At 36.1% G+C, this 22,510-nt stretch overlaps 1 protein-coding gene across 1 annotated transcript in view; it reads right to left on the bottom strand.

Moving 5' to 3' along the window:
* Positions 1-9,868: 9,868 nt before the first annotated feature.
* SESTD1 (SEC14 and spectrin domain containing 1) overlaps positions 9,869-22,510 on the bottom strand; it is a 54,807-nt gene continuing 42,165 nt past the window's right edge. Inside the window, exons 11-18 of the mRNA XM_084289258.1 lie at positions 22,136-22,330; positions 21,417-21,531; positions 20,119-20,278; positions 16,315-16,396; positions 15,864-15,986; positions 14,326-14,517; positions 13,045-13,166; positions 9,869-10,736 (exon numbers count right to left, since the gene is read on the bottom strand). Of these exons, the coding sequence (XP_084145384.1) occupies positions 10,607-10,736; positions 13,045-13,166; positions 14,326-14,517; positions 15,864-15,986; positions 16,315-16,396; positions 20,119-20,278; positions 21,417-21,531; positions 22,136-22,330 (1,119 nt within the window). The 3' untranslated portion in view covers positions 9,869-10,606. The remainder of the gene's footprint in view (positions 10,737-13,044; positions 13,167-14,325; positions 14,518-15,863; positions 15,987-16,314; positions 16,397-20,118; positions 20,279-21,416; positions 21,532-22,135; positions 22,331-22,510) is intronic.

The raw sequence follows: 22,510 nt of genomic DNA, 5'->3' as shown, positions 1-22,510 counted from the left end.
CCTAGTTGACTTCCACAAAGTATACATACTATTTGTACTTGGCACTTGTCAAAATAGTACCTAAGTCCTCAATGATAGAAAAGATCCACCAAATTTAACTAGGGCTTACAGCCACATTATATCACTTCAGCCTCCATGCTTATTTTAAGGAAGCTCTATAACCTTTACATTTAAAAGTCCAGCTCCTAAATTTTGTGTAATAGACCATTATTGCTAACATTTTATTTATTTATTTATTTTTTATAAAAGGGCAGTCTTGCTGTTCTTTACTTGACTCATATACAGGGTAAAAAGGAATGCTGACAAATAAGGACCAATTACATTTTTATTCACTAGGCATCACAGAGGGGGTGGGGGACAAGCAACACAGGTCTCTGCAATAATTCTGAGGACATTGGCAGCTGTGACTGATTAACAGATGCATCTCTAAACTAACTCATCTGAACAGATGTCTCCAAATCCAAACACATTAATTACTCAGTATCATCTTTCTTTGAAAGCTTAATTTTATTTCTACTGTCACAGCCAATAGAAAAAAAAATAACAAACAATCTGGATTTATAACTTTCCTTAAAATAACAGCTACAGGAAAGACTGAAAAAAAAAAGAGTGACTTGACTTCTCAAATGTCAATGTAATGGCAAAACATAAATAAGGAAAATGTTAACTGTTGAATAGGGTGACAAGATTAAACAAAAAAAAAAAACACTACCATGTGTGAAACATGAAACAATCACATCTCATTCCACCTGGGATGTGGGAGAGAGCAACCTGTGTGTCCTCTTAAGTTTACTGAAGAAATGGCAGAGACCACCTTCACTCTCCATGTGATTCTGAGGAAACTAGGCTTTCTACAACAGCACCAGAGGGGAAGCTCAACATATGTATCTCACCAGGAGTTGTCCAAAACACCCATACTCTGTAGAATACAGAAATGCAGCAGTTTTAACAGTTAGCTCACAGGTACAAGCCTGTCAACAGAAAAAAAAAGAAAAAAAAAAAAAAAAAAGAAGAAGAAAAAAAGCACAATTAAACTGTGGCCCAGTGCATTCAATTCTATCAGGAGAACAAAGATATTAGATAGCTCATTAATCTGTTGTTTGGCCTTCATGAACAGCAGGAGAAAAAGAACAGTTTATTAAACATTATTAGTGTTTTCCCTCATCCATGCATGTAGTCAGCAGGACTTTTGTTACTAAATTGCTTGGGAGCATTTGAAATTCCTTCCTGATGTGCTGTGTTAGTGCAGAGGAGTATGCATCCTGCACCAAATATAGATGTCAGCCAGGCTACACATTCTCCCTGTAAAAAAAAAAAAAAAAAAAAAAAAAAAAAGATGCAGATTGTATCCTAGATCTAGTCTGAAGGCAGCTACAAACTGTCCAGCTAATAAGGTAATTACACAATAACAGTAAATAACAGTTTTGCTCCATGTTGCCAATTTCTGGTTTATATTTATAATTTAACTGTATTAAAAAACTATTTCCCTTTATTTTTCAATGTTTATACACATAGATGCATATATTACACTCAAAATAAAACCAGCTGTTAAAAACACATATGGACTGCTCAAAAATATACCATCAGGGTAACTAGGTCTGGGGTCTACCATTTAAGAGTGAGACATCTGTTTAACCTCTTCAAAAGTAGTCAGTGAGCAATGATACCAAAAAGATTTGTATGAGTCATTCATTTAACAAGACTAATTAAATAGATAATAAACATACTAACCACACACACAAAGAAAAAAGTCAAACCATGTTGTTTCTATTGTTTGGAAGAGTTGATTTAAATAGGCACAAATTTCAGAAAGCTCAATTTAGAGCAAAAAGCAAAATATGTTACACAGTCCCACTTCTAATAACACATTGCTTTAGACATCTAATATTAGGAAGAATTTATCTAGAAAAGCTAGATTCAATGGGGTAGCTGAATTTCAAGTGTTAAGAACCATGAGACTTTAGAAGGCTTTTTAAAAAGTCATTTATCAGTGAAGTTATAAATAGGAGCACTTTGTTTTGTTTTAAAGCGGTAACTCCATATAGTGCAACTCTGCTACTTGAAGGTTTGTGCTGCTGAGCATTCCTCTATATGTTCTAGTCATACATTTCCATCTTCCAAATCATTACCTCAAACAGCAAGCACACAACAGATCCTTGTTGTCCTTATCACTTAAGTGCTGAATTGTGTGATCTACTTGAGGTAAAACAGCAGGAAGAATTGAGCTCTCCTTCCCCCACCCCCTGCTTCTTTGCCTGACACTGGGTTGTTAAACAAATGTGCGCTCACTGCTGACACCTAATGTAACTGGGGTGTGACTACAGTACATGAGAATCAGACCCCTTTCTTCCCAGGTTATCCAAGTGACCGTTCATGCCCTATGCCCTACAAAGGGTGGCACGTTACACTGCGTAATTTAAGTCCCACATAAAATTAGGAAGCATTGCCTATAATAACCCCCCCCCTCCCCTTTCAGTGCTAACTAAAATTAAGGTGGATTATCACACTACAGAATCACTGTGTGCCATTCACAGCAAAAACTACTGTAGTATGCCAGTAGAAATAGGTGATTTTTTCCTTGTTCTGGGACTGTGTGCTCAGAGTTCATTGAATATGAATGCTGCTGGATGCAGTAGCAGGTGAGCCAGTGCAAAAAGATTTGTTCAATAGACAAACTTGGTACCAAGACTCCTTTTCTCTCTCTCTCTTTCCACCCCTCTTCTCAGTTCTTCATGTTGGTGCCAAGTGATACTACAGCAACCAAGCTGTCTGCATGGCAACAATTATTATTTTTTTTTATTATTATTGTTATTTTTGCTCATGGTCTACCAAAGGCTCTGGGCCTGGAAAACTGAGGGCTGGCTGGTGAGATTGTATGATACTTAGGACAGCATCACCTTTCCTGTATCTTAGCTAGTGGTTTTGATATCTTCCTCCAGAACCTCAAGAATATTTTTTCCTCTCCTTTCTCCTGAGGGGTGTCCATATGGCTCCATAGGTCTTGGCTACTGGAAGATGTCATCTCTGCCTGCCCTTTGCCACTGGAGTGGAGAGGGTGGAGATGGGAGCCTGTGACCGTTTCCTGCTCAGGTAGAAACTGACTGAAGAAAGGGGAGATTAAAAGGAGTTAGCTCACTTGGTCTGATAAAAGCTTCTGTGAGACAGGGTAGGGGAAAGCAAGCTTGGGAATAGTTGTTTAAGGAGCAGCCACAGCTGTAAAAAGAGAAATTGACAATAGTTTGGAAAGCAGTAGGAGTCAGCTAATTGTGTTTCTAAAAGACTTCATCTCTCCACACACACAAATAAATGATTAGCCACCTTTGGACCTCAGGTTTCTCCTCTTGGAATTCAGCAGGAGACAGAAGTCATAGTTCTCACCATGGTAAAATAGTTTAAAACCAGGAAAAAAAAAGAACAATTTAAAGAATAAAAGTGATGAGAAGAAGGAACGTAAGCAGGGATGAGAAACAGAAAAGACTGGAAAACATTTTGAAACAGGAGAAGGCTGTTTCAAAGGAGAAGCTGAGAACTTCAGGAATGAATCAGAGGTTGATAACCAACAGTAAGTGCAAGGGCGTACACAGCACTTTGCCCTTTGTAGCAAGAGAACCATGTCAGAAATAATCTGAAGGACTTTGTGGGGAGGTGAAACACAGGTTAGTCAAACACCTAATTGTTGGAACAATTTAGATCATATTTGGATTTGAGCTTCCAGATTTTCTTCTGAAAAATAAATTGTATACATCGTAACAGTGCTCTGATAGCCTAACATGCAGTGAAAGGAGTCAGAAATTCACTACAAAACTGCACCACTGCTACAAACCAGATCAGTAAATTTACTCTGACCCCTCTGTTGGTGTTAGACCTGCGAGACAGAAGTTCTAGCTATGACCCTTTTCACCTTAGGTCATCAGCACTGATCAAACAAATCATTTACTCAAGAGTATCTTTTCCAAGAGCTTTAATCTTCTTACAGCATCCAGTAATGTGACCAGGATCCTTTTGTCCTGATAAAAGTCTTGTCCCATGAATCACTGAATATTTTATTTTTGTCTACTTTTTCCAGTTTCTCTGAATTGACAATTTCTTCTGAATTGACAGTCCACTAATGAGCTCTGCAGTCAGCTGCCTTGACCAAGAATTGCTTAATTACCTTGAATTTCAACCCTGAAAACAGGTCTGCACAGGACAATAATCACTGTGTTTGAAAAAGGATACAAACTGAAGTTTAAAGATATGGTAGTTGCAAGATTTTCTGGCGTAACCTCCTGTGATCTTCCTCACAGTATGGTTACAAAAGGCAGGCAACGTATATGCAAGGCTCTATACATGAAACAGAATTTGCAGCCTGACACAAAGCAGCACTGGATATCCTCTATATGTGATAGGGTTGGGGGCGGGAAGGAAGTGTCAAATCAAGTACAAATGTAAAAAAGCCTTGCATTTTTAAATTTGCACAGAGGTGATTGATTTGTTTTTAACCTTAACCCATTTTCAATATTGGACCGTTTGAGACAGAATACTGGGGAATACAATCTCAGATGACACATTAATTTACTTGAATGTTACGGCCTGAGAACAGTACTGTGTCCCCACCGGCAACAACAGCATTGCCAGAGTGCTGAGGTAAAGTTCACATCATGCAAAATAACTTTTATATCAAGGTTTTGACTGGTTACATTAAAACTCCACTAACATTTTACAGAGGGTTTTTAGGAGATACCAAGAATATCTACAGGGCTTATAGTAGATACCACTGTCTGTGCAGCAGGTTTTGCTCTAGTCTGTTTCTATTCTCTACTCTGCAAATGGCCATAAAACAGGCTTTTACTCTTAAGAGACATCTTGTCAGGCCCTGAGGTAAAAGAGATTTATGCTAAGTAAATTTAAAATAGTAATAATGCTAATGTATTTGCAAATTCCTAATGTTTCATATTTGTCTATTTTTGTAGTGTCTTGAAAATCATGCAATGTGTTATAGTTCTGATTTGAAAAAAAAAAAAAAATGTAATCATGCTCATAGCCAAAGTGGCAAGATAGAATATCACATTTAGAAAGATTTATTTTCTTTCCAGCTATACAACTACTGTGAGCTTTCTATTTCTTAGCTAAATCAAGAGGAAGTTAAAAAATAAATTATTTCACTGCCTTCATTTTTGAACTCCAAGACAGAGCTTTCATCAAACATAAGCAGTCCCAGGAATCAAAAGATTAAAAGCCTCACTTCAGTGAAGAAGCCCAGAATTTGGCCTAAATTAATTTGAACACTTGAAAATTCCTCTGTCATCCTTTCATTATATGGAAGTCTTTTCAGAAGGCAGAGCTAGATGACGTACCTAGTCAATGCAAGAGGATCTGCAGGAACTGCATGTTTTAGAACTTTGTCTGATGTGTTCCAGGCACGAAAACAGCATGCAGGACTACTTAATAAGCTTCATAATTTTTTTGAACACTTGATTCGATACTTACTAAATATTCTGTAATTAAATCCCTTTCTCTGAGTTACTCTTTCTTGCTGTGCTAGATCTGTTCTATTTGCAGGATATTTGATTAACCGCATTTAAGGGAGAAGCTTGATCTTCCCAAACATCCTTACAGCCCACCTGTTTGACACCATATGTTTTGTATAAATGTTTTCATTGCAGATAAAACCCTTCATTTCTATAACTGGTTTTATTACATGTGCATGGTTTTTCCCTCCTTTTTGCTAACTACTGCTCCTCAGGTCTCACTACCATATAAAGGACAAAAAAACCATCACTTCATTGCTCTAAGATGAAAATGATTCCAGTTGTAGTTTTTATATCCTGTGTGCACATACGTGACTTCCATAACTATATCATATCACCCACTACCAAACATTAATGAGACTTCCTTCCTAGCACCCCCGTGAAGCACGGAACTCAGCTGTCACCCCCTCCCAACACAGGCATGCGCATGCACACACTCACTGGAAGTAGCAACCAATTCTTCCTTGGGAACAATGAAGGAACACTTTAAAATACACATTGGATCACTTGCAAGGTCTTTTGCAAAACCGTTAGCAGAGAAGAAAGTTTAGTGGTAGAAATGTGGACATCTCTCTGATCAGGCCCAGGAAACAAAGCAATACTTAGAGAAGGGGCCACAGCCAACAATACCAAGATGAACCCCAGAAATTCACATTTCTGTTACCTGCAGGAGCAAAAGCCATGGCTTCTTCAGAAATGATTGGTCCTGCAGAGGTAACGCAGCATGAAATGATGTCTGCAAATGGCTGCCACCCAACAAATTGGCCATATATGATGGGGGAAAATGAAAACCTTACAAGGCTCATTGAGCATGTAGCTCACAGCAGCCTTTTTATGCCATTTCAAGAAAAGCAGTAATAAAAACCCTGGCTACAGCTGACCGCCTTACTGTGTGTCTTTCTATACATTTGTTTTGGAGAGGAAGGCCGTGTTCTGAGAGGCAGCAAGCGATATAAAACAGACAGTGGGGCATCACATTCACATCATCACCACAGATAAGTGGAGTAGCAGTCAGATGTGTTGAATACATTGTGCAATCTTCACCCTGCTGAGCCTAGCTTGCACATATCTATCATCCAATAGAGGCATGCAGAGCTGCATACAAGTGTTCAGAAAGAACAGTCTGCACTTAGTACCGGTTTTAGAACATGGCTTGTCCCCAAGTCTCTCTGAGTCAGGCCCACACCACCACACAAACATAATAAATATCCAGTAACCATGCTGTGTATGTCTGCAAAAATGCTCAAAACACCATGAAAGCTACTCTTTTTCCTAGCAGTCCAAAAATCCTTAAGAGAATGGAACATCAAGTGTTACTTACCACTTGCCAATGGCTTTAATAAAAATAAATCCTGGCATTATACTTCAGACAAATGTCTTAATGGAGCTCTCCAACCCACCAGAGCTCTGCAACCTCCAGTCCCGTGAGGCACAGGAACATCAGCAATCCATGCATGCTTGGAAAGTCAACAATGACATGGGAATGTGCTGTCACTTGCCCAGCATCTGCAACTGTTATTTAGAAAATGAACAGTGAACATGGAAAATAAATTCCGTCAAATGAGATAGTAAACCATACATTACAAAATTTGCATAAGTGAAATATGTCTAAAAGTGACACCACTGAAATTAATGCATTGACTAATTCTGAAAAAAAAAAAAAAAGATAACAGTAACAAAGAGGTGAAGTATTTGTTCATACTTTGTTCTGATGTAAAGTGTCTTGAGTAATGGGTCTCCCATCAGTGTCTGTAAGAAGCTGTTCTTACAGTTAAGATAAATTTCACTCTCCATTTCATTTCTATAATTTAATTTTTACCATCATACCAGTGAAACAGCTGAGTGACACTTCCTTTTAGGTTCTGTGTAGCTGAAAGTTGAGTTGTTAGCTGTTTTTGAACATAAAACTTGGGGTTGGTGAGAGCATCTAAAACTGATGCTATCATTTACAAATCAGAGTAAAAACTGCACTTTTAATTAATGCAAGAATGATCTACCAGTTAGTTCCTTCAGTACAGAATCAAAGTCACAAACAGGGCTAGATTCAGAAGGAGGGACCCAACTACACCAACCCTGCAATTTTCTTGGCATATTTAAGTCCTAACTGTTCTTCAAGATTGCTAGCAATGGAGATCCCCATGTTTCCAGACTATTGAATCCAGAACTTTATTAATTACTGCTGTTTGAGAATCTTCCATGTCAATCCTATTCCTAATCATCATCACCACCAAGATCATTATTTTTCCCTGGGCAACATCTTTCTACATATGCTGTTACATATCTCCATGACATCAAAACCTTTCCGTTAGCCTGAATCACCTCAGGTCCTGCACTATTTGCTCATGTGTGTATCTGAGATCTCTGCTTACCCTTATTGAATTCCATTAGGAAAAGAAAATAGAATTGGAAAATAATCTGTTGCACTGATTATTCACTCCCTCTTTTCCTATAAACATCTTGGGCATAGATAATTAGAATTAATGTTTGGTTTAAGATGTGGGAATGAACTGAAAGTTTTTAAGGCCCAACCTATAGGTACACTGTTAGTGAGCATTTATATCCACTCATATGGAGCCAGTGGTTCTCAGTACTTCACAAAGCCTTGAGCCTCTTCTGCACTGAGCTGTCACAGCCTTATTCTAACATGTGATATATACCAATAGTGAACTGCCCAAGCATCTGCTTACTGTGCCTGTTCCAGGACCCACAGCTACCATGAGACCACTTTTTTATTTTTATTTTTATTATTTTTTTTTTAATTTGCATAATATACATGTTGCTTTCCAATCCTGACAGTAATTGCAGCAGAACAGACAGAACAAGATTGGGATATGTAATGTCTGGATCCTCAGCGGAGCTCAGTATATTTGCACTTCCATAGAAGAAACTATGTTAGCTAGCTGTGCAAAGCAGTCATACATATCATTTTGGTCATATCGAGATAGTGGCATGGTTTACTATAGAAGACTTAGAGGTGATCTGAAGCTAAATCAGCCTTACCAGAGAAAGACTATTACATATCAAGCGTTAGAAGCCAAGGATATTTACATTAGGTCTACTCAGACATTTTAAGCACAGCAGTCACATGAATGAGTCAGAAGCCCCTGATATTGCTCTCCTTTTGCATATGTTATGCCCCTTGACAGAATAAAGATAAAAACCTTGCAAATATAATTTGTAATACATACTCATTATAAGCTACTATTTCAACAAGATTTCATACTGCAGACCATTAATTACTGTAACTAATGCAGTTTATAAACAAGTGATGCAGAATTGGAGACATAGTGCTTATTAATGACTATTGTCTTAGTTTACTTTTGTCTTTGCATTTTGTATTAAATATCAGATTTTTCTTGTTTTGGATGTTTCAAAATAAAGTTATCTCATCCAAATATTAGCAATAGCGTCAGCAGCTTTCTCACAGAGAATTGAACAACCAAATCCAATTTTAAATTATTACATTGAAAAAGTCTATATAAAAAAAAGGTCTGTGAAACTTCAGTTGATTTTAAGCTAGTATTAATGTAATTGCAGCACTACATCAAATGCATCAAAAGAATAATTGGATTTCCTCTGCCAAAATACCCTGAGAGGGGAAAAAAAAAATACCTTTATCACTTTATCAAAGAGAAACCATTGATTTTTAATGTTTTGTTGTTGTGTTTGAAGAGAAATTGCTTTATTTGACGCATCACTTTCCTGTGGAGAAAATATGGAAAAAGCTGAGAGAAGTAAATATAACATTGAATGACAGATGCATCAAGAAAACCTAGTGAGCAATAAAATGTTCTTTTCCTGCAGGCACTGATCTTTACTGTGAGCACAATATAGTTAGATGACAATACAAAACACTTAGATCTAGTTGTTAGTTCCTCACGGTATTCTAAAATGGTCAGATGTCACACCACCTTCCAGCAAATATACATGTAATATTCATTTTATGCTAATTAAGTCATGAAGAGTAAGAAGTTAGCTAAATTAAGCACATGGCTGATTTTGTTTCAATCCAGTTCCCTTTCCTTAATAAATTTCACTTCATCTCATGGTTTTACAATGTTTGCAAACTTCATGTTAACAATTTCAAATTAGACAAAGGTACTACCAAGGGCATTCACATTATTCACATTTAGATTATTCAAGGTTCCCAATTCAAAAAGAAACAAGACCTAAAAATAAAGCACAAGAGATGTATATCAGTCTTACCTGGGAAGACAACTATTGTTAATAAAACACTGACTTAGGCACATAGTATATTACCTTTGTGTGAGTTCTTCTATCAGAAAAAAAAAGACACAGCCTCTCACTCCTGTATAATAATTGTTTAGAGCAGTTCCTCTTACAGCTACAGTGTTAAAGAGCGTAGTTCATAACAAAAACAAGGCATAAATATATTGGGGAAGTGAGGGTGTTTACTATCACTTTTCACAAAATATAGCAATAACATTTGGGAACACAGGCCAGAACAGATTTCTATTAGATTTTAAAAAGATGATTTTTATTAAGCACAAACAGCTTTTAATACATTATGAATACAAATAGGAAAACATCCGTTTAATGAATCTGATATATCAAAGATTTTATGGGTAGGTTGCATACTGGCACAATAAAAAAAACAATCTCTTATTTTAAAGTATTTCAAATTAAAATTATAGGGTCACCACTGTCTACACTGCAGGTACCTTACCTACAGTCTAAAATTACCACATCACCTGGGCATAGGGGGAAGCAAAGAACTACAATTTTGTAATATGGAACTCCTAACACTTTCATTAGCACCATTCAAAGCTTGCATCAGCTGTTTAACTAAGAAGCAGCTGACAGGTCAGGTAAAGCTTTACAGCAAATTTCAGTGCAAAGTTTACAGTTCCTTTTCATAAGATACTTGGAATCTATGGTTTCATAGCATGTTAAATAATTATGGCTTGATAGATGCACAGTGTTAAGATGCTGAGAACATTTACTTTGAAAAAAAAGATGAGACGTAATGGCTGTGAGATGCATTTTAATATATTATGCCAAAATCTGTAATATGCAAACAACATGCTGGATTACAAACTGAAGTCCTATTATGAATTGACAGACAAGGGTCAGTATTAGCTCTCTGGGGTAGCGACTTCTGGTTGTCTCAGTTGCTGCTTTTTCAGGCTAACTAGCTTCATCTTCTCTCTAATGTGTTCTGCTGCAGAAGCCATATCACTTGGGCTCCCGAAATACTGCTCAGAACTAAAAAAAAAAGACAAAAAAGAAATCAGTGACAAGTTAGACTGTGCAAATATACATGTGAATGACAATCTATAAAACAAGAAACAGAAGAAAAATAGACACTTTTTGTCTTGAAATTTAAAAGCCACCTTTAAAAAGTTTTGTAAATGCAGTGATGAGACTTGTCTGGCAATCCTGATGAAATTATTATAAATAGCAAATGACCCTCTTACATCCAAAATATTCTCTAAACAGCAGGGCACTGTTCTGTAAGCTCGACTAGAGACTTCCCAATGCTATTTTCACCTCCATTCTCCAAACCAGTTTTGCAGTTTTGAATACTATGACAATTAAAGAAATCTGTCTATACATGAATTCTGACTGAGGTTATTCAATTGCTGCTTTATTGATGGACTCTGTATATAAAGTCAGCCACATGCTGACAGTCATATTATATCATCTCTCTCTCAAATTGTAAAGAACATGCGGCTGTTAAATCAGATTTCTCCTATTTAAATATAACAAAAGAGAGCTGAAATGTTAGGGAAACCACTAACTGAGCTGTCAGCAAAGCCAGGATTTGATCAGAAGAAATCTTTCAGAAGAGCAGGTATCAAACCTAATATTATGAAGCATAGAGGAAATGGTGGCCGGACAAAGGACTTGGGATTGAATGGGGTATGGACCATAAGCAAACAGAAAAGTTATTTCATATGGAAGTTGACTAGTTTGACTTGGGTTATCCACAAACACAATAGACTGCACAGCTGCAAATGCGATCACAAATGAGGGCAGACATTTTGTCTGATGCAGATTAAAAGCCATGAATAGGACAGGAAACAGTGACCTGGACTTGCAAGAAGACACTGACCGAAGTCCAAAATGGTGAGGAAGCTGATGACTAAAGAAATATGCCTGCAGGCATTTTATGACATTTTTGTTATACCTACATTTTAAAAACTATTTGTACTAATGGCTGAACCCTTTGCAATTGTTTATGTTTAGCTTTAAAAATAGAATGCTGTGGGCAGATCAGCAGGGTATCTTGGGATCTGGGACAGCTAAGATACCACCCATCTTTGAAAAGGGGGACAAGCAGAACCCATCTGAAATGCCAGAGAGGACATAAGTAATATTCAGGATTAGTCAAACTAATACATAGTTGTATACATCTAGAATTATAAGAGCGCTCTGTTAGGACTCAAATCACAAAGTGCAGTAAGTGCCTTCTTTCATGGAGAGCTTTCCCAGGTTCTAACATGTGCCATGCAAATTTAATGAAACAGTAACATTACCATTTACACTTGAGTAGTCTATCTGCAAATTACAGCAGTTTTAAGTTACTGTATTTACCAGGTCATTTATCATACATCTACAACTGCTATATGAAAGTTAAACCAAAATGCTTCAAACATAACACATTTCTTCGCTTTTCTTTTCTCACAGCTGTTAAATACTCCACTATTTTCAAATACACTACTGGAAAGGCATTAAAATTACTACTAGTTCAGCTGCTGGTCTGCCTTTAAATAGTCTTTGCCAAAGAAAACTACAACATACAGGGAACACAGTATTTTGGCAATATGACAAATCTAATTTTCATGACCACCTTCTTTTAACTATTTTTCAGATCAACTTCAAGTAGCCCATAATGAAGTTGCTTGATATCATTTCAAAGTACTCAAAACACAGATTTCAAATCCCATTCATTACAGTGTGCTCATACATACCCAGAGACTAGTTCCAGGACTAGATAATACTAAGGTGGAAGAAATTAACCACAAGCTCAGCATTGCAACAGACAACTGTAGTTTGCTGAACAGAATAGTTATTGTGGTTGAAATTCCAAATTCAGTTTTGTTTTGTAGCCTGATACAACCACCAATTTTAAATTAGTATGAGTAGATCATGAGGGAAGTAATGTTTTATTAGCTGAATAAATCAAACATAAATATATCTTCAACGTATTGGCTTAAGACTTTAGATGGCTAGAAGTCTGAATAAATCAAATATCATAATTCAAATGTGATTTTTTTTTTCAGGGAAAGACACTGGGACTGGTCACTTTTGTTGCTTCTACATAATACTTTGCTGGTATAACGACTGCGTATATCTAACAATTACTGTGTGAGAATAGTGGACGTGTCTTTGGAAAGTCTGAAATTTGATCTGCCTGCTTTCTGTGAAAAGATGGGAAAAATTAATGAGGATAAGTGCATTATCTTTTTATTTTCAGCAATAACCATTCAGGATTCTTCTGCATATTGAAAGCATTATGAAAATTTACCAAAAACATATTCAAAAGGCATTACAATAATATTTTCCATACCCGTCGGGATAAACTACAGGCACTGTTAATCTATCCAACAACGATTTCCCAACTGCTTCAATTTCATCAAATTGCTCCATTTCATTAAAAGCTTCAGGCTGCTCTGGACATTCTTGCAGTATCTGTAATAAAAAACAACCGCCCTCAAAATATAATAAGGTAGACAAGGCATAGAATGTAATTTATTTATTTATTAAGTGCCATTACAGGGCAGAGTGAATGTTCTTTCAGCATCTTCACTGCCACGTTTAAATGAGCTCAATGAAAATATTCATAAAATTCCAGAACAAAAACATCAGTTAAGCTACCACTGAGCAAGAAGATAGGTTGGGGCTACCAATATTCTGTACTGGTATGTTTTACGGTACTGTTAAGTGGGAACAAAGAACTAAAAAAGTCTTGCTAGCTAACATTCCAACAACAAATTCAAAATGCATGAGTATGGTAGCCCGCATCAAGCGACTTGCAAGACAGTCACATAAAATGGAAAAAAACAATTATGAAGGGCCTGTTACAAGCTGCTTCAAAACAAAATCCTATATCTGGCAGAAAACTCAGACTGGTTTATAAAATATGAATATAAGTCTCTAGACTGGAACCCAATATTTGTACTTAATTCTATATTTTCTTCCACTTTTCCCTCTGACACTTCCTATTTTTTCCTATGAAGCATAATTAGCAGCATAATTTCATCAGTCTCATTAATAATGCCACAACAGTGCAAGAAAAATCATGCTTATGAACAGATTATTTTTTTTCAGCCATCTACTTACTTGCTTTTACTTTTAATTGCCTGAAAATATAGCAATTAACTATTGAAATAATGAAAGAACATTCATAATATGGGCTGAGATAATCAACTTTAAGTTTATGAACCACTGAATTCTAATTTGGTATCAGGTAAAACTTTTTCCAGCCATCTGTGGCAGCACAGATGATATACTTTTGCTTTCATGAATCACCAGCAAATCCCAATGCCTATGGATCCAAAACATCTTCCATTTATACAAACAAGAAATGAATACAAGCAAGGAGCATACCAACCTGCTTTGTAGCCCATGCCTTCCTGCAATGACAGACTGAATTTTTTCTTTTACCATGTCCTAGGTTGGCTTTTTTTTTTTTCCTTAAGTACTGAAGTTAACTAATAAAAGATTCTAAATCTTTTATTTTTATATTTAGGGAGGTAAAAAAAAAAAGTTGTTTTAAATGGTGAGAACTTCATTTTTCTTATATTTTTCCTTAAATTCAGATAGATTTTTTTCTCAAAAAAAAACTCACCTTTTCAGCACTTGAATGAAATGCAACAGCCGTTTCCAGCCTCTGTACTCTTTCTTCAGAAGTTAATGTAAACTGTTTCCACACTCTGTTCAATCTTGGAAGTGTGTCCCCTGAGGACCTTGAAGTGCATCGTAGGGACTGGCACAGCACAACAGTTGCCTGTAGTAACTGTCTTCCATAATCATAAGTACTCTAAAAGTTGGAGGACAGGAAGATACACATAAGAACTCTGCATTTAACTTAAAAGCAAGTTATCTTAAAATGACAGCAGACACGTTTGTGAAACCTCAACTGAGATCCACGGAGTACATTGAACAAATCCGGTCTACTAGAAAATGCTGCTGAAGCATGCATAAAATTGTGATGACCACAAACAGTTCTTTGTTCTATAAAAATATGCTCCCCAGAAAATAATGAAAAAATATCAGTGTCTAGGCAAAAGGGCAGACCTTCTGGAAAACAGAGAATAGCTGCTTGTATCTTGCATTGTATGCTTGGTATCTACTGCCAAGATGACCATCTCACTGATACCACCATCACCATGTTTCTGGTCACACAGCATCGAGGTGCTTTGTGGCACACAATTATGACAACAAGCTATCCCTTGTCATGGTCAGTTCTAATTCCTCTAGTTCTAATTCCTCTATTTCCTCCTTACATGGTCTCCATTCACCAAAAGAGAGAATCAGTTCTAGTGTAACTGGTGTAACTACAAAATATTACATCTGTTAATTAGCAACAGTGATTTAGACATTCCTGAAAACAGTATATATCTAAAATGACACATAAAAAAGGCACATATTCTACTTTTAGGTGAAATTCACATGAACCTGGGTACTGGGTCTGGCTGGGATGGAATTCACTTTCCCTGCAGCAGCCCATAGAGCCCATAGAGCTGCAACAGCACTGGTATCACACCAGTGTTTTGTCTATTGCTAGCTATTTTGTCTATTGCTGTCTGGTGCTGGCACAGCACCAGGATTCCCTCCAAAGCCAGTAGGCTAGAGGCTGGCAAGAGTTGGGGAGGGAACATTACCAGGACAGCTGATCTAAACTTACCAAACAGATATTCCTTGAGCAGGACTATCATAAACCAATAATAAACTACCTGGAAAATCAGTCTCCATTTCATGAAATACAGCACAAAATAGACTGAAATTATGTTGCTCAACAACATTTCGTTATTTTGTTTGGAGTCCTTCAAAAATCATTACAAAGCTGTTTAAAATACACACTTTTAAAAGGTCAATGTGAAATTCAAGTTCTGTGGTTTGTACTGCCTGTGCATAGCCGAGTAAACTGCGGTAGTAGAACTGCAGCATCACTATTGGTGATGGATCACCAAAATCTTCACTTCAAAATCTCATTAGACTCATAACTAATTTCAGGAATCATGATTTATTCGTTCAAGCATTAAGACAAAACATGAAGACGAGGAACAGCTGTTCTATTACTGTACATATAGATGGCAATCCTATTTAAGACATTTTCTGAAACTGTACCAAACCCATACTACTGCTACAGGTAGTTCATTTTACCTGTGCAACATCAACAAATTTTCGATGTTTCTCCAGCAAAACTTTTGTTTCTTGTGAATCATCTCCCAGTCGGATATGTGTCTTCAGCAGAGCATCCAACAGTTCACTTAACCATTCTACTGCCTTAAAAATATATATATAAAAAATTAGAAGAATAAAAGCTAGGAAATTAAAATGACATTCATCCAGCAGGGTGAATTAACTACAATACTAGTGTATACTTTCGATTTGGAAAAAGTTAAGGTATCAGTTAAACTAGTAGATCGTGCATGAAATCCCCTAAACCACTATTTTCAGTCGCTGACATATCCTTTACTTTCACTGTAGAAATTCGTTAGATAAAGCACCTGAAAGCGACAAAAAATAATGCTGTACAACTATCAATCCCCCCTAAATTTAGCTAGAGGATTACAAAGACCAGAATGATGAAATTCTGTAGCCATTTCCATACCTGAGCGGCATCTTCTTCACATTTAAATAATTGTACCATCTGAAGCATCTTCAGTCGTCGCACATCTACCATATCCTCACACCTTTAACAGTAGCACATACATACAAAGCAGACAAAACACATTCTGAGTTTGACAATAATGTGTTCAAGGAGCAACATTAAAATGCAAGTGTTCATGGAAAGGTGACCAAAGCATTCTTGTGCTGCTTAGAATGATCAAAATAAATACTGCCTGCCATAATAAGAAGAAACAAGTAAGCAACAAAAAGAACTGAGCACTACAACCCACAGACATCATCATCTTAAAGAGTCTAGACATGGTTATGCTACAGAAAGTAGTGCCAGTAGTAGACAGATGACCTTCCAGCTGCATTTCAGATTCCTTACCCTGTTGCACTGGTGTGATTTGCAGGCCAGAGGCTTTCATGGCTAAGACAGACTTTTTCTGCTGAAATATTCAGGCAAAAGCTGTCTTGAACCTGCCATAATTGTGATTTGTTCTGTCAGCTGGTGACAAAGCTTTATTGGTGAATAAAATGTAAACTGTTTAAAATCACAGTATACTTTGTTTTTTTTTTTTAAGCTAAAGATTGCAGCAGTTGAACCCTTATGATTCTAATTCATATAAAAACTAATTCCAATTCTCTTGCTCTGAATTAAGAACATTTTGCAGTTTTGTGTAGCCAGAATTAACAAGTATTGAAACCCATTTTCCTTTAACTGTGAGAGCTAAACGTTAAAACATTTAGCAGAATGACCTTTCTGCTTCAATTTCAGAGCCTAAGTAAACAGCAAGATTCAGACTCCTGTCTCACATAGCAAATCAAATGACTAGTGTCAACAACAGTTAGCACTATAAGCAAATGCTAAAGACCGCATGCACATCTCTTTTTCAAACTGGTTGCAAACACATAAGCACTTCCAAAGAACAGTTCATTATAATCCTGTGTTTTTGTTAAGTGCTTTGCAGTGCTGTAATGCTTACAGAAAGGAAATTTATTGCTCTAATAATGCAAGGAAAGAGTTTGTGTGTTCTGAAAGCATAAATAAGGCAGAAAAATGTCCCTAGAAATACACATTACACTACTTGTATGTATATGTAAGCAAGAAACATTCCACTGAATTTGAGGAAAATTAAATATCAAAAAAATACCGCTGAACACTATGTATTCTGTACTTTCTAAAAGTACCCTTCTGTATTTTTCAGTGGACAATGACAATTTGGTAATTACATTAATAAAAGTTATAAAAAAAGAATTTTATTTTCAGTCTAAGTAAAGTCGCACTGATTCTTTTGCAAACAAATGTCAGAAGGCAGAAATAAATTACATTAATTTCCCAACCACTTATTTTCTATTTCTCTCTACAAACATCTTTTGATGAGAAAAGACTACTGTTAAACCCTGCTCTCTTGTATGTACTTAACCAAGTAACCTCTGGTGTTGTGGTTAAGATGTATTACATGCCTGGTTAAGCTTATCTTGTTAGCAAGAAGCTATGTTTAATCTAGGGCAACTGCGTTAAGATTATGGATCTGACAATTAAGTCAGATTCAGAATGTGCCAGAATGAGAGTTCCTGCTAGTTTAGAAACCTTGTCAAGTTGAACACATTCATGAGGTTATAAGATCTTTGCTGAAGCTGAAGTAGAAAGACTGAAACGGAGAAAATGTGAGCTAAAACAGTGTCCTACAACATTTTAATCAAGAGGTACATCATCTAAATAGTTGCTGTCTTTATCTGCTCTCTCATAAATATGAATGCACAGGACTTTCTTCTCAACCAAGGGATTCACAAATCACTTCATACAACTGTAAGAATTACAGGCATGTAATGTAACTGACTTAGAGAGTTGAGGCAGCATTTAAAGACCTATTTAAGCATACAGGCATAGCAGATGCTTAGGAAAGAGCATCCAAACAGATTAAGTATACAGCAATATTTTACAGTAATGCAAATGTGCTTGCTTCCAGCAATTCCAGTCCAGGTACAGGTTGCATCTATATTTAAAGATCTTTGATATGTGTATCCTCCCACAATTTGTCCAAACTCTTCCTGAAACTAGTTAAGCTTAAACAATCTTGTGGCAAAGAGTTCCACACCTTATTTACATACTTAATTACCAGCTTTAATTTTCAGTGTTTAAGCCAGTTCCATTTGATGTTTTCAGCTTTTGTACTGCAAGAGGCAATAAAAAAAACAAACAAACAAACAAAAAAACCTATCCCTATCTTTTCCTTGGCTCACTCTTTCTTGCAGACCTTTATCTTACTTTTTGTCTCCCTTCCAGGCTGAAGATCCTCAGTTTAATCATTCATTATCTGAAAATCGTTTCATACCTTTGTCTAAGCATTTTATTGCCTTTTTTTTTTTTTTTTTTGTTCTCTGACTTGCTACATTTCTACATCCCTTCTGAGGAGAGGGACAAGAATTATGGAATGCTTAAAACACAAATGCACCACACACCTATACAGCGGCACCAAGATGTTTTCTTTTTAGTTTTCAACTCCTTTCCTAATAATACTTAGCATTCTACTTGCTTCTCACAGTATGACAAAACACTTCTCTGAAAAAACTTCCCCAACTTTGAACTAGCTGCTACTTCCAAAGATCAGAGTCCATCACTACATATATCAAGTTTTTCCCTTTCCTATGTACTTTTCTTTTCTTACTTCTGAATTCCAAGTGCTGTTTTACTGCAGTGACGCATGGTCCTCTAAAAACTTTGTGCAGTTGGCCCTCTAAACAACAGTACTGCGCAAGTAAACAGGATTCAGGGGACATACTTAAGACAGGATGTTCTTTAAGTGATATCAAACTATGTGGTTCCTTACACTGAGTTCCCTAAGAAAACAATTTGTGTTTAGAAGTCATTCCTAAAATGAGCAACTTGACATGCATTAAACCTCGTTGCTCCCTAGCTGCCCCTTTTTGTTCAACCATCATCCACAAAGTTCAGGCACTTTCTATAGAGAGTACTTCATTGTCTCAGATGTTACAACAGAAATGATGAGCATCATCATCTGATTCTCTGAGACTGGAGATAGAGCAGAAGACAGTAATATAGCCAATCCACAGTATTATTGTATTATTATATATCAATGGAAAGTCTGGATGAAGTGAGTGGTGGCAAAATCCATCCTTCTCACAATTCTCCCCAGCATTTTCCTCTACTAAAATTTCATCCCCCACCCTATGTAAGTTTTTCCAAAAAAAACATTTTTCCAAAACTTACATAAGTTTTTATGTAAGTTTTTTTAAAAAAAAAATATTATGTTTTTTTTTTTTAAACTTACATAAAACACCAAACATGTTTTCAAAGCTGAACTCTGTGCCTCCCTTTTGCTGGTCAGGGGGGACAGAGCTAAAAGGGTAGAGGTTGGAGAAGGAAAGGAGAAAATTTGGAACATTACCAGTGCATACTTTTAGAGCCATGATCATTACTGTAGTATTGGTATATTGGTGTTATCATCTCAAACAGATAATGTTTAGAAGATCTCCTGCACCTGTTCCATAACTGCACATAAAAGGAATGAGCATAGGAAAGTATTCAAATTCTCCCAACAAATACTAAAAAGGAAAAGGTGCCCGGATTTAGGAATATGCTCCAGTAGACCAGACATGGAAACTTGTCTTTTTAAAAAATATATTATGAATATGTTATGAATTATGAATTGTAATACATCTCTTCACTGAAAATAAAGCAAAATGGTCTCTCTAAAAAGAGATTTTTTAAGGATGACTTTTTAAAAAGAGATATTTTAAGATGACTTATGAAAATCTTAGTGACTATAACTGTTATTACCTTTGTTTTCTAAGTTGCATATCTTCCATCACTCCTTGGATGTGGTCCACATTTTCTTTGTTTTCAATAGTCACATCTTTTCCATATGCCCAGGATGCCTGATTAGATATCTGATCAAGAAGACTTTGACCTTTCTCACGCAAGCCTTGCAGGCCTAAGTCTAAAGAAAAAAAAAAGAAAACAGAAAAAGTAAAAAGCAAAAATTTAACTTTCACATTTGTGTTTTTTTTTCCTCAAGTCAAGAGAAGAAATTAAATAGAAACTCTGAGACGGGTGGCTGGGAAGTGAAAAAGACGTTACTACATCTATTTCTCTACCCTTTCCAATTTCTAAGTTTGCACAAGTATTCTTCCAGATGAACAAAGAGCTAAGTCTTCGCTATCTTATGATCTAGCAGATAAAAAAAAAAAAAGGAATAAAAGCTGACAGTGAGTGTTAAATTTTCAGCACGCAAAAAGCTAATTAACATCTTTCATCCACACAGTTTCAGAATACCTGTAATGTTCATCACTGCTAGGCAGTTGTAACCTAAACGCTCCACCATGGCAGAAGTTAGTATTTTATAATGCATCTGATATGGTTGATACATTTTTCAATACTGAAATATGCTAACAGTTACAATCTGCTATCGCATTTATATTTGGCAGGTCTACTCTTCATTCTCCTAAAGGAATATCTGTTTCACGTATAAGTCACCGTTACAGTCTAAGAATGATTATTTCTACCACATGCAATTTTGCTTTACAATTCTTCTTCCACAAAAGCTTGACAGTGTAACAAGCTTAAGCATTGCGTTTATTGACATACACATTCCAAAACACTGCAAAATACTTGTTAGAAACAAACATTCTAAAACCAAGTGGAAGACAATTTTAGTCATTAAAGGTCAGTTCTTGGAACAAAAAGAAGGGAACAATTTAAGCACTATATTCTCAAGGTATTAAGAACGATTGGTGGGAAAAAGTCTGTTAACAGATGAAATGCATAGTAATGGTATATAACCAATATATAAATTAGTAAATCAATAAATTAATTATTAAATTAGTAAATTAATTAGTAAATTGGTAAATTAATTAGTAAAACATTTAAAAGACAGCTCCAGAACACTTCCTCAGACTAGATAGCACCAGCAAGTCAAAGGTAGTTAGGTGGAACTTTACTTAGCTAGAAATCTGAAGAGACAGATACTCCTTTATCTGCTGTCCTTTTCAAAAGGGATTTGGGGGGCAAGGGCACTTTTTTCCTATAATGCATTCATTAGAATGCATCAGTCTGAAATGCAGAAATATTATGCTTACCAACGCTCTTCAATTTCTCTTCCAGTAATTTTAAAGTTTGTTGAATCGATGCTCCATCTGCTGGTGCTACATCTACACACAACATTCCTAGTAAGCCATCCAATTGCTGAGACAACTAAAACACAAAACAAGTATCGCTGTTTAAAAAGAAGTTTGGAGCTTGAGATGCTTGAGTCTGCAATCTACTTCCTAAATGTTTGGGAATCTGTCATTTCATGTGTCTTTTCACATCTTTAGGAAATCAATACAAGATGAGAGATAAATGTCCCACCTGCTTATAAAATTCCAAAAGGATACATCCCTAGGTGGAGGAAAAAAAGCCAAGATTCTTTAAACAACTACAGAAAAGGAATAAACAACAATTCTTAAAAGGAACTATGAAGTGTATATCCAATAATCTTTAAAATAAAAAGATATCATCGTGGTACAGGTAACGCACATGATTCTAATAAAAAAGCAAGAGCAAAACTATATTTTTTTTTTATTTACTAGCCATTCCGTTTCAAATGCTATTGAAATGTAAGATATATTGCAATGAACTTTTCTCCCAAAAATTCATCTTCCCAGTGTTTCAATCAGTAAATGAAGACTGAGGGCATTTTCCAAGTGACATTCTGTCTTCCCTCCTTAAATCTTTTCCAATGAACTGAAAGCTTACACTACTACAGTAATAACACATTGGCAGGTAAACCCGTGAAAAGTTAGGAAGAACAACTTACATCTTGGGCAACACTGTGAAATTCAAGTGCTGCTTGTAATAGATTCTGCCTGAATTCCAGCTGACTGGCCTGCCGGTAACACACATCACTCAGCTGTTGCTGTAATGCTTTTAATTCCACAAGGTCCTCCTCATCCCCTGCATTTAGAAGAGCTGCAATCTGCTGATTAAGCTCAACATAAACAGCAAACCACTCCTACAGACACAAAAAATACTATTAAAATAATACAAAACATTTTTCTCTTAATATGGCATGCATCTTAACTCCAGATTAATAAATAATCAGATTTTAAAATGAGTTTATTACAGCTTACACTATAATTATGAAATCTCACAGGAGAGGAGAACTTTTGAAGTTTTAAATCAACTCAAAAAG

Source organism: Netta rufina (genome assembly GCF_964035555.1).
Source record: "Netta rufina genome assembly, chromosome: 6".
NCBI classification, from domain to species: Eukaryota; Metazoa; Chordata; class Aves; order Anseriformes; family Anatidae; genus Netta; species Netta rufina.
Note: the sequence above shows the minus strand (reverse complement) of the source record. Positions and strands in the feature narration are given on the sequence as shown.